At 43.6% G+C, this 11,862-nt stretch overlaps 1 protein-coding gene across 1 annotated transcript in view; it reads left to right on the forward strand.

Annotated features, from left to right (window-relative positions):
* Window positions 1–11,862, forward strand: part of INPP4B (inositol polyphosphate-4-phosphatase type II B) — a 554,084-nt gene that overhangs the window by 337,388 nt on the left and 204,834 nt on the right. Inside the window, exons 10-11 of the mRNA XM_025212602.1 lie at window positions 1,463–1,574; window positions 10,099–10,171. Coding sequence (XP_025068387.1) covers window positions 1,463–1,574; window positions 10,099–10,171 — 185 coding nt within the window. The remainder of the gene's footprint in view (window positions 1–1,462; window positions 1,575–10,098; window positions 10,172–11,862) is intronic.

Consider the following 11,862-nt stretch of genomic DNA (forward strand, 5'->3'; position numbering starts at 1 on the left):
ATTCCAGAATCTGGAAAATATTCCAATTTAGAAACATGGAAAAGGCCCTGACTGTGAAAAGCTATGAGCATATGATTGTAAGACTTCACTAGGACTACCCAGCATGCGTGAAATTTGTAAGGACATGTGAAATCATTGAAATTTGAGGCCCATATTACTTTGGAAAGTTGCTTAGTATTCTCTTGGTCTGATTCCTTATTAGTAACATGGGGAAGATAAGGCTATTTCTTATCTCATAGGAATGGTGTGAAGATTACTTACCTAATGTTTTAAGATGCAGAAAAGATTTGATGCAGAGGAGGAGTGCGATGTTTTCCTGGAATGAAAATTCTCCCAGGAATACGGAATATGTTTTGTCTTTAAAAAAATGAAGTATATTTCCCAGCATTATCTTGACTCTGGAAGTTGCTATTTTTCTCCTAGCCATGTAGTCTTTTCCGCAATGCCTTCATTCAAGTGCTCATCCTAACCTATAAGATTATACCTGATGCCCCAAATGCTTCTCTGCTCTCACTCTCCCCATTTCTTATATTCCTCCCAATCTCTGTTAAGCTCTACAAAGCTCCTTTCATCTGTTTTTCTTGCTCTCAACTTTGCCTTTTATCTTGCTCTCCCCTATTTCTGGAATAGTCCTTTACTCTCTATCCTTTCTCTCCTAAAAGTCCAGTTCTTCAGTAATCTTCACCTCCTTTTTTCCATTCACAATCCTGTCAACCTCCCTTTCTTAAGCTGTATTTTATGGTCAGTGAGATTTGAGGAGGTACTTCAGCTTCTGTAAGGATATAGGTTTTCAAGTTCCCAGAATCTATGAATACCAAGGTTATCCCATCACAAATGTGGAGATCTGCATCTAAACTTAATTTCTTTGACTGAAGGAGACTTTTTCCAAGTCTAATCAAATCAATGTAAAAAGGAATGTGTTTTCTCTGCTTGTTCACCTGATATAATAGCAGTGTTTCCCAGGCAGTTGAGGAATGGTACTTAGCAATAGTTAGACAAGGAAATCAAAGAATGGGTATTCACACTTGTTTTACTCTTTTATTTGGTTTAGCAGTAGATTTTGTGATATACTAAAAATGTTCTGTCTTCACAGATAATGCTAGAAGCAAGTACTGACATATGCTATGGTGTTGTAGATTATAAAGGGATTTGGGCAAAAGGGCTATTTTATTTTTTCTTAAAGTACCCTTATGCTGAGACCATTTAGAGTATCTCCCCACCATGGCAGATGGTGGGGGGAGGCTACCTCCATCCTCCATAGTTTTAATGAATATTTTCAAAGTTATCCTTGGTATAAGCAGGAAGATGCAAGTAATTTATTTATAATTTGCTTTATGGTGGCAGAAAAACAGTTTCAGAGAGCTAAAAAAATAGAAGAGTAAATATGTACTGAGTAATATTCTTGAAAAAGTCTTGTGAAGAATTTTTTTTTTTTTTTTTTTTACCTAATATTTGGTTTCAGGACTTCTGATGGTGGAAAAACAGTGGGTACAATAGAAGTCAGCTTTGTGAAGATGGGAGAGATAGAGGATGGGGAAACGGACCACATCACAACAGATGTGCAGGGACAAAAGGTAGGAACTCAATCAGTTCACTGCACAAATTAAATTAGAATGATCAGCTGTGCCAGATGCCTATATTACTAATATCACACCGGGGTTTAAATGTGTGTTGTTTAAAAAGCTAGAAAGAAATCCTCTCTGGAATAAAGCAAAATGTTTTCTTTCTAAACTAAAAATAGATTTGTTCCAAGTCATATTCTGTTCTCATAGTTTTTCCTTATGTGTTTTTTTTAGAATAAAAGTATTCATTTTACCCTCAATTAACCACTTCTTGAGACTGTCACAATATTGTATGAGGTAATTTAGATAGTTCAGTTCCCTGTGCCGTACTTGGTAGAGGCATTAAACTTTAATATTGCTAAACTTTTCATGCAAAGGGCAAGTCTAATGAGAACTTCACATCTTGTGAAATAGCATGGGAACACATTTTCAGAGAAGCAAGGTTGGAAATAAGAGGCCACATCATGAATGGTTTTACCACTTTTCTTCTGTATGTTCAGAACTGTGGGCTACAGGTCTGAATTCTAATGATACACTTTCTGTTTCTGTACACCATTCTTCTCAAAAGATACCAAAACACTTTTAAAATGTTAGGCCATTGTAAACAGGTAGTTTTTTCACCCACTTCCAAAGCAGCCAGGAAATGCTGTGAAGAGTCAAAATGTGCTTTTTTTCATGGATTTGGCTCTTTTAATAGAAGTTGGCACAAAATATGCAACATGAACTACAGCCCTTGCTGCTGTCCTGGGGATCCAGGCCGACCTAGATAGGTTCACAAGGTGGCCGGATACAAACCTGATGACCTTCAACATAGAGACATGCAAGGTCTTCCACCTCAGGAGGAAAACCCTGCATCATACCTATTGGCTTGGCAGTACTTCACTGACTAGCACTACGTCTGAAGGAGACCTGGGGGTCATGATTGACCACAAGATGTATATGAGCCTCCAATGTGATGCTGCAGCCGGCAAAGCAAATAAAACCCTGGCTTGCATCTACCGATGCATCTCAAACAAGACCCAAGATATCATTCTCCCACTTTATTCAGCCTTGGCGAGGCCATAGCTAGAGTACTGCATCCAGTTCTGGGCTCCACACTTTAAAAAGTATGTGGATAAGCTCGAGAAAGTCCAGAGGAGAGCCATGAGCATGATCAGAGGTCAAGAGAGCAGGCCATATGAGGAGAGGCTGAGAGGCATGGGACTCTTCAGCTTGGCAAAGTGTAGGCTCAGGGGGGACTTGGTGGCAGCCTATAAGTATATCGGGGTGTTCATTAGGACCTGGGACAACGTCTGTTCACCAGGGGTCCCGCAGGGAAAACAAGGTCCAACAGTCAGAAACTGCTGGAGGACCATTTTAGACCGGACATAAGGAGGAAATTCTTTATTGTCCGAGTATGCAGAGTCTGGAATAGACTCCCCCCAGAAGTGGTGCAAGCACCTACCCTGGACACATTCAAGATGTGCCTGGACAATTATCTTGCTGGGGTCCTCTGACCCTAGCTTTCTTCCTGCCCTTGGGCAGGGGGCTCAACCAGATGATCTGACAAGTCTCTTCCAGCCCTAATGTCTATGAAATCCTCAGGCTTGGTTGTACCACATTTGGGATAGGGACAGACATTTTAAAAGCCTGAGCCTGAATTGATTCAGTCTTTGCAGGTTAGTCTAACTTGGCTAGACTGAATCAGTTTGTAACTGTACAGACATCCCAGAAATGCAGACACATGCCTGCAGTGACTCAAGCTAGAAGCCAGGGGCCTCTAAAGCAGTCCTCTCTTCCCTTACGTAGTGCTGAGCTGAGCGGGGCGTGGCCAGGCCCCAGCAGTATGCTCTGATTAGAGAGATCTGCCTGCACCATCCCAGGCTTTTCCCAGCTTGCTGTTCAAGGGGCAGGAGTGTTGCCAGGCCCTAGTCCTGGGCTACACTCTGAGGCAAGGGAGGTTTGTGCAGTGCATTCATTTGTTGATGATATGGAACTTTTCAGTCTCCCTCCCTGCTTCTTTATACTTTCTGCAGCAAACTGGCAGGCAAGCAAGCCAGCAGGGGACAGATAACAGTGTTTTATCACCACATCAGCAAAGCAATAGCCTCTCTTATTAGTTCAAGCTCTTTTTAAACATCTTTTTCCAAGGTAGGAAGGCGGGACCTTACCAGCTGACCTGTTGATTGGCTGCAAAAAGTTCTAAGTGGACACTGTCTTGTCTGCCTGTCCCAGTGAAATTGGAGACACACACAGAGACACCTCTCAGCATTACCACATGCCTAGGGTCCATGGGGCTGGGGTCCATGCTATGGGAAATGGGAGGTTGGGGGATTCCTGCTTGAACAGCAAGGGTGGGGGAGGGGGGAAGAGGAAGCCAGGCAGACCCTGCTGTGTCTGCAGTCTCTGCTGGAGCTCTGGCCTGGGAGCAGAGGGGAGGGGTCAGCTATGCTGTGGAGCAGAGAGCCCTGCCCATCCCAGAGAGCATGCCGGGATGCTGGGGGAGACTGGTTTAATTTAAACCAGCAAGGGGTCTGAGACAGACATTGCATAAACTGGTTTGACCCAAATCAATTAAGTCTTCTATTATATTCAACCAGGTTTACTTTAAACCAATTTCAGCCATTTTGAAACTGGTTTATGTACACTGAACTTATGCTCTACCTGTCACCCAGAGCCTGGCAGCACGCTGCCCCAGCTCCCAGACAGCATGTGGCACCCTGCCGAGCTGTGCTGCACCCGTGCAATGGGGCAGCTGCCGTGCAGATGCCAGGCGGGAGGGGGGGGAGGGGGGCGATCCCTGCTGCCCTGCAATGCATGAGGGGGCTCTGCCATGAGCACCCAGAGGCCCTGATCCCTGCTGCAGCCAGTGAGTGTGGGGCTTTTTTAGAGTGCTGGGAGGCTGGGGATGGGGGCCAGGTAGGGTAGCCTTGGGGGCTTCTCCCGCAGCTCCTCCCCACCTGAGGAGAGGCAGGCACAGCTGGAGAAGCCACGGGAGAACCTGCAGTCACTCAGCTATGCCTGCCTCTCCCCGGCCAATCTGAATCAGCACCAAATCTCCAATTCTTATTCACCCGAATAATCAGAATGTCCTGCAGCAGCCTGGCCATGGCCCCCTCACCTGCCTTATGGAAGCAAAGGGAGGGCTGCTCTAGCGCCCCTCAGCTTCTAGCCTGAGCCACTGCAGGCATGTGCCTGCATTTCTGGGATGTCTGTGCAGTTACAAACCAATTCAGTCTAGGCAGGTTAGACTAATCTGCAAAGAGTGAATGAATTCAGGCTCAGACTTTTTGAATGTCTATCCCTTGCCTAGAAGTCCATCAGCGTGGAGATGGCCTGGAGAGTCCCTCTCATTTGAAGCAACTGACAATTTGTTTTAGAAAAATTAAACCAAAATGTTTGGATTTTTCTGCAAATAAAAGTCTAAAATATGTTCTGATTGTGGAATTCTAACAAATATACTTTTTGCCCCAAATTGGCATGAAATCTTCACATTTCAACCAGCTCTAATAAAGAGGCAAATACTGTTTTTTGACTGCAAAGAATCCCATACTAGTGTAACCCATGACACTCTGCTGGGGGACTGGGATGAGAAGGTGAGGTGACACCCCACTTCCCCCAACTTCCATTCTGATACTCCACCCCCCTCAGGAAGTGCCCAGGGCTCATGTCCTACCATTTACCCACACTACTGATACCAGCCATAGTTTTATCATGTATCTCATCTAGTGGCTATAGAACCACTAGCCATACGAACCCATTGTGAGTGCTGGAGGAGGAACATTGCATTTGTCCTGGGACAAGTTATGCTGTGCCTGTTTGTCCCAGAACAGAAATGTCACAGGGTTGGCATGCACACACATTGCCCTTCCAATCAGGGTTCAATGTGCAGCCAAATGCACTATCAATTTTCTGCATTTGATTCAATGTTGCAATCCTGGAACAACAGTTCAGAAGCACTTTACAATGTCCGTAGAGCAAACGTTAATACTTCTTATCCCATGAACCTTTTTTAGGGTTTTTTCCTGGGACAGCAAGTATGGATATCTGAATGATTACACTCTGTCCTGGGATAAAATGGTTTTTCCTCGGGCAAATGTGACATCTGATTGCAGCCTTGGAAACTTATATTCATCCCTTGCCTTTTGTTCCACCCCTTTGGACGAGGTGTGTTGAAGCCACAATGGCTACTGCATCCTTGATGCATCACTAACAGTTGCAAAGCACTGTGTCAGTCTTTCCAACACCTTTAAGAATGGTTCCTTCTCTCCTACTCCATCTTGAACAGATTTAAACACAGCAGAGGACTCAAGCTGTTTGCTAAGATTTGAGCCTAAATGAAATGCAAGAAAATAAGAGAAGCTGATGTGCTGCCTTTGAAAGCAGGGAAAATTTGACATAATTTAAAATATAAGCTTTTAAAAATATATTAAGATTGAGAATTATACATGAGAGTAGGGTCAGAAAAGCAGCCTTTAAAAATGAAGTTGAAGATTGATGTAGAAAGTAGCGCTAAAAATGAAATCATCAGGTGAGGGAAGAGATGTTGGGAAAGAATAGTAAAAAATGCATGGTTAAAAAAAAGTGTATATAAGTTACTAAGAGTCTCCAGCAATAGCCCATATGCTTTTCATTAAGGACACTGTTCATAAAAACATTTAGAAATGTCTCTCCCCATATCCCAGTCTTATGCGCTATTTTATTCATTTCAAACAGCACACAGTTTTCATGGGAAATAATATTAATTGCTCTAGTAATAGCTTTCATGTCGGATAGATAACTCCTGTGTGTGAAATAAGGTAGTGTTTGAGCTGATGAAAAAAACAGAAATATCATCCTGTAGAAGATTCTGAGATTTTGACATATTCATTTGCACCAAATCTTTCCAGAAAGTAGGAATTTCACCATTTTCCAGGAGGAAGCATGCTGAAAGATTAGGTTTCAGCTGTACTATAAAAATTGAAACAATGTTTTAGGCTCATCAAGAGACAATATTTTGATAATTGCTCCATAGTAATTTTGATTATATGGAGATATTACCATGCAGGAGCAGCAAATGCTTGCTCACTGCTGCTGTGGGAAATGTCACTTCCTTTGTTGCCTTTGGAAACCAGTGTTTTCTTTCCTGCTCAACACTTGTGTCCATGGAAAAAAAAGAAAAAGAGATGGCATCTCTCCCAGTGGCAGAAAATCTCTGGCCACTGTTCCTGCAGCGTGTGCTGCTTGCACTCAGGGTCTGTTATACCTCTGGCTGTTTTTTTTAATTTTATTTTCATATGAAAGCCATTTCATTAACACATTTTTACTTGCTCAAAGCGTTATGTAATGCCATATTAGTAACTGTTTTGAGCCATGAAGAATAATAAAGACAGGTGCAATAACATATGGTATATGTTTAAGGATCAACAAGTCATTCTTTGGTGCTTTTTTCATCAACCGTGAGTTTAAAATTTTTGGGCTCTTTTATTCTGGTTTAATGATGCAAGTCCATGGCCTGACTGGCAGGGGAGGGCAACTGGGGGACCAGCCCCATGTGGTAAATCAGAGTGGGTGCCAGAATGGCAGCCCCCAGGGGCCTACATTGGTGCTGCAGCCCATTTAAGTGACCTTGCACCAAGGCAGCAGCAGCCTAGGCCACTGCAGCCACAGCCCCTTACTTACTCCTCACTCCCTTTCTGCCCAGGGCATCAAAATTTAAAGTTATATCTCTGGTGTCAGTGTCTTGTCGTTAATAAAAACTGTATTGCTTTGCCATTGTTCTCACAAGAAGTAATGCTATATATATACATAGGCAATGCATAAGTGGGGCACGGGGAGGATGTACCCCCTGCGATTGGCCACCGTCGACTTCTGAGGGCACTCACTCCTCACGCATTCACCGCTGGCTGTGGGCGGTTTCCACTCACCACTCACTGCTGCCGACAGCGCAGACGGCAGCTGTGGGCGGTCCCCACTCCCCACCCCTGCCACCACCGCTGCTTGCGGGTGGTCACCATGTTCAGGAGGCACGCATTTTCGTGTGTGCGTGTGTGTATGTGTGTATGTATATGACTATTACTCAGTATGTGCGTGTGTACATGTGTACATGAAGTTTCATATTTTATAAACAGTTTCCAACTACTGATTTTTTTTTTTTTTTTTTTTTTGGTGGAAAGGTAATTGTGTTAGTGGTTGTGTGTGAAAGTGAATGTGATGGTAAGAGAACATGATGGATCTGTTACTGAGGTCCCTGGCAAACGTTATACTTTCATGTAATTAGCTTTACAATAAAACATGGAATAAGCCACGAAGTTATTACACAAAATGTATTAACTTAATAACAAAATGTGTAATAACTTTGTGCGTTGTTCCCATCGCAGCTGAAACTGAATGTGTGTTCAGCACTTGAGAGTGTAGTGGAGCCCTTCAGAATCCCAGTTTTCCCAGGCTGGGAGTTCCAAACAGCTAAGTGGTGAAGCCACAGGCAGACCAGGCAGTCAGCTTACTACTTGCCAGTGCAGGGGAGCCAGGCATCATGACCTCGGCCTCCCTCCGCACTGGTGATTGGGATTTAATCCTTCATCCCACAGATATGCCTCCTGTCATGTGGCATTCATATGCATGTGTGGCATGGCAGGAAATATAGTTGTTGGAATCATGAATTAGATCCCATCATGCTTTCAACTGAACATCTGTCAATGGCCTAAAAGCTAAGAGCAGCCATGTCCAAATTTAGTGTTCATAGGATACTAAGAATGTAGGAATTCTCACAATTGGAGCTAGTGGCTTGTCATTGTTGGTGATTTGTGTATATTTCTGAGAGAGGTAGGCACTCGATCTGGTTGAAAACATGTTCTTTGCTGTGCAGCTGTTCCAGCTGCCTTGGTGAACAGGTAGGCAGGAAAGACTGAAGCTCTTGGACTAGGGACAGACATTCAAAAAGCCTGAGTCTGAATTGATTCAATCTTGGCAGATTAGTCTAACATGACTAGACTAAATCACTTTGTAACTGCAAAGACATCCCCTCTAGACTGAAAAAATGCCAGCACATGCCTGCAGAAGCTCAGACTGGAAGCTGGGGGGCACTAGAGCAGCTGTTCCTTCCCTTCCACAGTGTTGAGCTGAGCTGGGGCCAGGCCTGGGCTGGATGCTGTGATTAGGGTGGGGTTCCCCCCCTGCTTGATAACAGAGCGTTTGTCAGCTCTGTTATCAGCATTTATCAGCCCATCAGAAAACAAAACCTTACTCATTAGTTCAAGCTCCACTTAAACAGCTTTTTCTGAAGGAAAGAATGCAGGGACATTACCAGGTGAGCTGTTGATTAGCTCCAAAAAGCCCTAAGTGGACACTGTCCTGTCTGCCTTACACAAAACTAGCCAGCATACCACATGCTGGCCACGGTCTGTGTTGTGGGAGAGAGGAGGACGGGATCTCTGCTTAAGCAGCGAGTGGTGAGGTGTGGCAGAGGGGGCAGGGGGAAGCCAGCAGACCCTGCTGTGCCTGTAAGTCTCTGCTAAGCTCCAGCCAGGGAGCAGAGAGGAGGGGCCAGTCCAGCTGTGGAGCAGAGATCCCTGCCCAGCCCAGAGAGCATGCCGGGATGCTGGGGGAATCTGATTTAATTTAAACCAGCAAGGGGTATAAGACAGACATTGCATAAACTGGTTTGACCCAAATTAGTTAAATCTGATACTACATTCAACCAGGTTTATCTCAAACTGGTTTCAGCCATTTTCAAACTGGTTTATGTGCACTGAATGTCTGTTCTGTGACAGGTTTAAACCAGTTTTTGATCACTTAAACCAGTTTATGTGTAATGTCTGTCCCTAGCCTCACAGTTCAACCCTCTCCCTCCCTGATGCTGCCAGGATTGAACCAGCTACCACAGAGAAGTCTTACACTAATATGTACTATAAGCAGTAGAAATGATTAGATAAAACAGTTTTAGAAGATGATGATAATAACAGATAAAGTGTTCTAAAATCATGTCCTGACACTACATTTTAAACTGAAAATTACTATCTTTGACTGTAACTCATGTGAATTTTCATGTAATCACAACCCTACTCCCCAAAATGATTCTGTTCTGTTTTCTAAGTAACTCTTTTGGTCACAAGTGGCAACTTAAATTTTAAATAGTCCCTCTAGTCTTCATCTTTCCCCCCTATTTAATATTGCATTTGTGTTAAACTATGGAACTGCCTGCTATGTTTCCACAAAAGCCAAGCTGAATGAGAGCTCTTGAATGTGTATTACATGTCAGAAATGTTGTGCTCTGCCATTGTATTGCTGGCAACATCTGTTTTCTGCATTTAGGGACAATCTTTCATGCTTTGCCCTCTTCTCTATCCTGGTTCTGATTTGAAACTAAGGCCTCTTCTTATGGCTAAGATATAAAGGAAATAGGCAAAATAGGAATTAACAATAAAAACCCACTTAAATATGAAAATGTTTCATAGTACCACTAGGATTGGAAATTTGTCAAATATTTGCCCAGAAGATATATATTGGCTTATATTTTGCTGCAGCAGCATCTGAAGACTACTTTTTATGCTAATATGTTATACTTTTTCTTTTTTAGTGTGCATTGGTTCGTGAATGTGCAGCCCCTGAAACTATAAGTGGTAAAGACAACTTACCTTTGTTAAATGCAGGTACGTGTTTTAACATTTATAATTATGAGAATAATTAGTGTTAGAAAGCTGCATATATATATATATAATTAGTGGAAGAATTCAGGGGAGGAAATCTACAAAGTCTCAGTGGAAATCTACAAAATCTCGATGGACTACTGAATATAATACTTTTTAAAATGTGGTGCTCCATTTAATATTCAATTGAAGTTTAATGTTTACATATACACTGTACTGATATGTTTAGAAAAACAAGCTAAAAAGGATATTGAATGGCATATTAGCAGTTCAGACCACAAAATGTATAATCCACTTGCATCCAATCCATCCAACACATTTTAAATTCCCATTTGATTCAAAGACAGTGTGCTGTTTGACAACAATATGAAATGAAGAGTTTCAGAAGTATGAAAAATTACTATCTTGCAAGCTCAACCCCTAGAAGCTATCTTTATTCACTTGAGAATGGTCCTGTCCCATTGATCTCTTATATAAGTAAAAATTTGTAGTCTGGCTGTTACATAGCACTTTATGATACTCTTGAATTCTTCCTCACTTAAGGCCTGATCCCAAGCTCACTGAAGTTGGTGGAAAAACTCCCAATGACTTCACTGGGCATTAAGGTCTTTTTGTATATGTGTGTTAGATTTGGAATTGTATTGCTGAATCTTAAAGCAGTTATACTGAATATATGGCTAATAGTTAGGCGTATAATGTCAGCTTGACACGCATCATTTAAGCTCTAACTACCAGAGACTTTTGCCTCCCTTAGTAGATACAGTGGCACCTGTGCTTAAGCTGAAAGTCCTGAAGTTTTAAAGAAAGTAGGCTTTTGTAGGGCATTGAAACTCGGTTTGTGCTTTGGTCTGATGCAGCCTGAAAATTCAGTCTATTTCTCTTTCATTATACAAAGAGTTACTACCTGCAACACTATAGAAGTTTTATTAGCCTGAATTTATGAATCCATATTACACAGCGGTAGCAATACCCTGCTGCAAAGCAGCAGTTTTGTAAGATATCCAAAACACACACCACCCTCAGGTATCTTGCATATGCTATTTAATGTTTTAGATAATTGTAAAACATTTAATGTAATTTCTCTCAAATGTTTCCACCTGCGAAGTCTGGTTCCCTATTTACCATGAGTCCAGTTTTTCAGGTTTCAGAGGGAACCATGGAAATCTCTGTCTCCCAGGGACAACGGGACTAGAGGGAGACCCCGGCCCAGAGCCAGAGGAAATACTCACTTATGCTTCGCAGGAGGTGGGAGCAGTGGCAGCGTGCAGGCCGGGGAACCACCCGCGCGGCTCGTTAGCCGCGCTTTCATACGGCTGGGGCGGAGTGACGTCAGAGAGAGGCGCCGCTCAGCGGAAATAAAACGTGGCCCCGAAGGCAGAGGCCCCGGGGGGCAGAGGGGCCGCCCTGCGGGAGGACATGAAGCCCGGGGGGAAGCCCGGGAGTGGAACCGGGCACCCGCAAGGGGCCTTTGCCGTGGGCCAAATAGGCTGCAGCAGCTCCGGGAGCGACGGAGGCTGGGAGAGCCTCAGTGCCGAGGAAGAGTGGCGAAATTGACGAGGGAGCCGGCAGAAGCTCTGAGGAGGAGCCCAGAGAGGGAGCCGGCAGGAACTCTGGTGAGAGAACCGGACTAGAGCCAGCGGGAACTCCGGTGAGGGAACCGGACTAGAGCCAGCGGGAACTCCGGTGAGGGAACC

This window comes from Alligator sinensis, unplaced genomic scaffold (assembly GCF_000455745.1).
Source record: "Alligator sinensis unplaced genomic scaffold, ASM45574v1 scaffold833_1, whole genome shotgun sequence".
Classification (NCBI taxonomy): domain Eukaryota; kingdom Metazoa; phylum Chordata; order Crocodylia; family Alligatoridae; genus Alligator; species Alligator sinensis.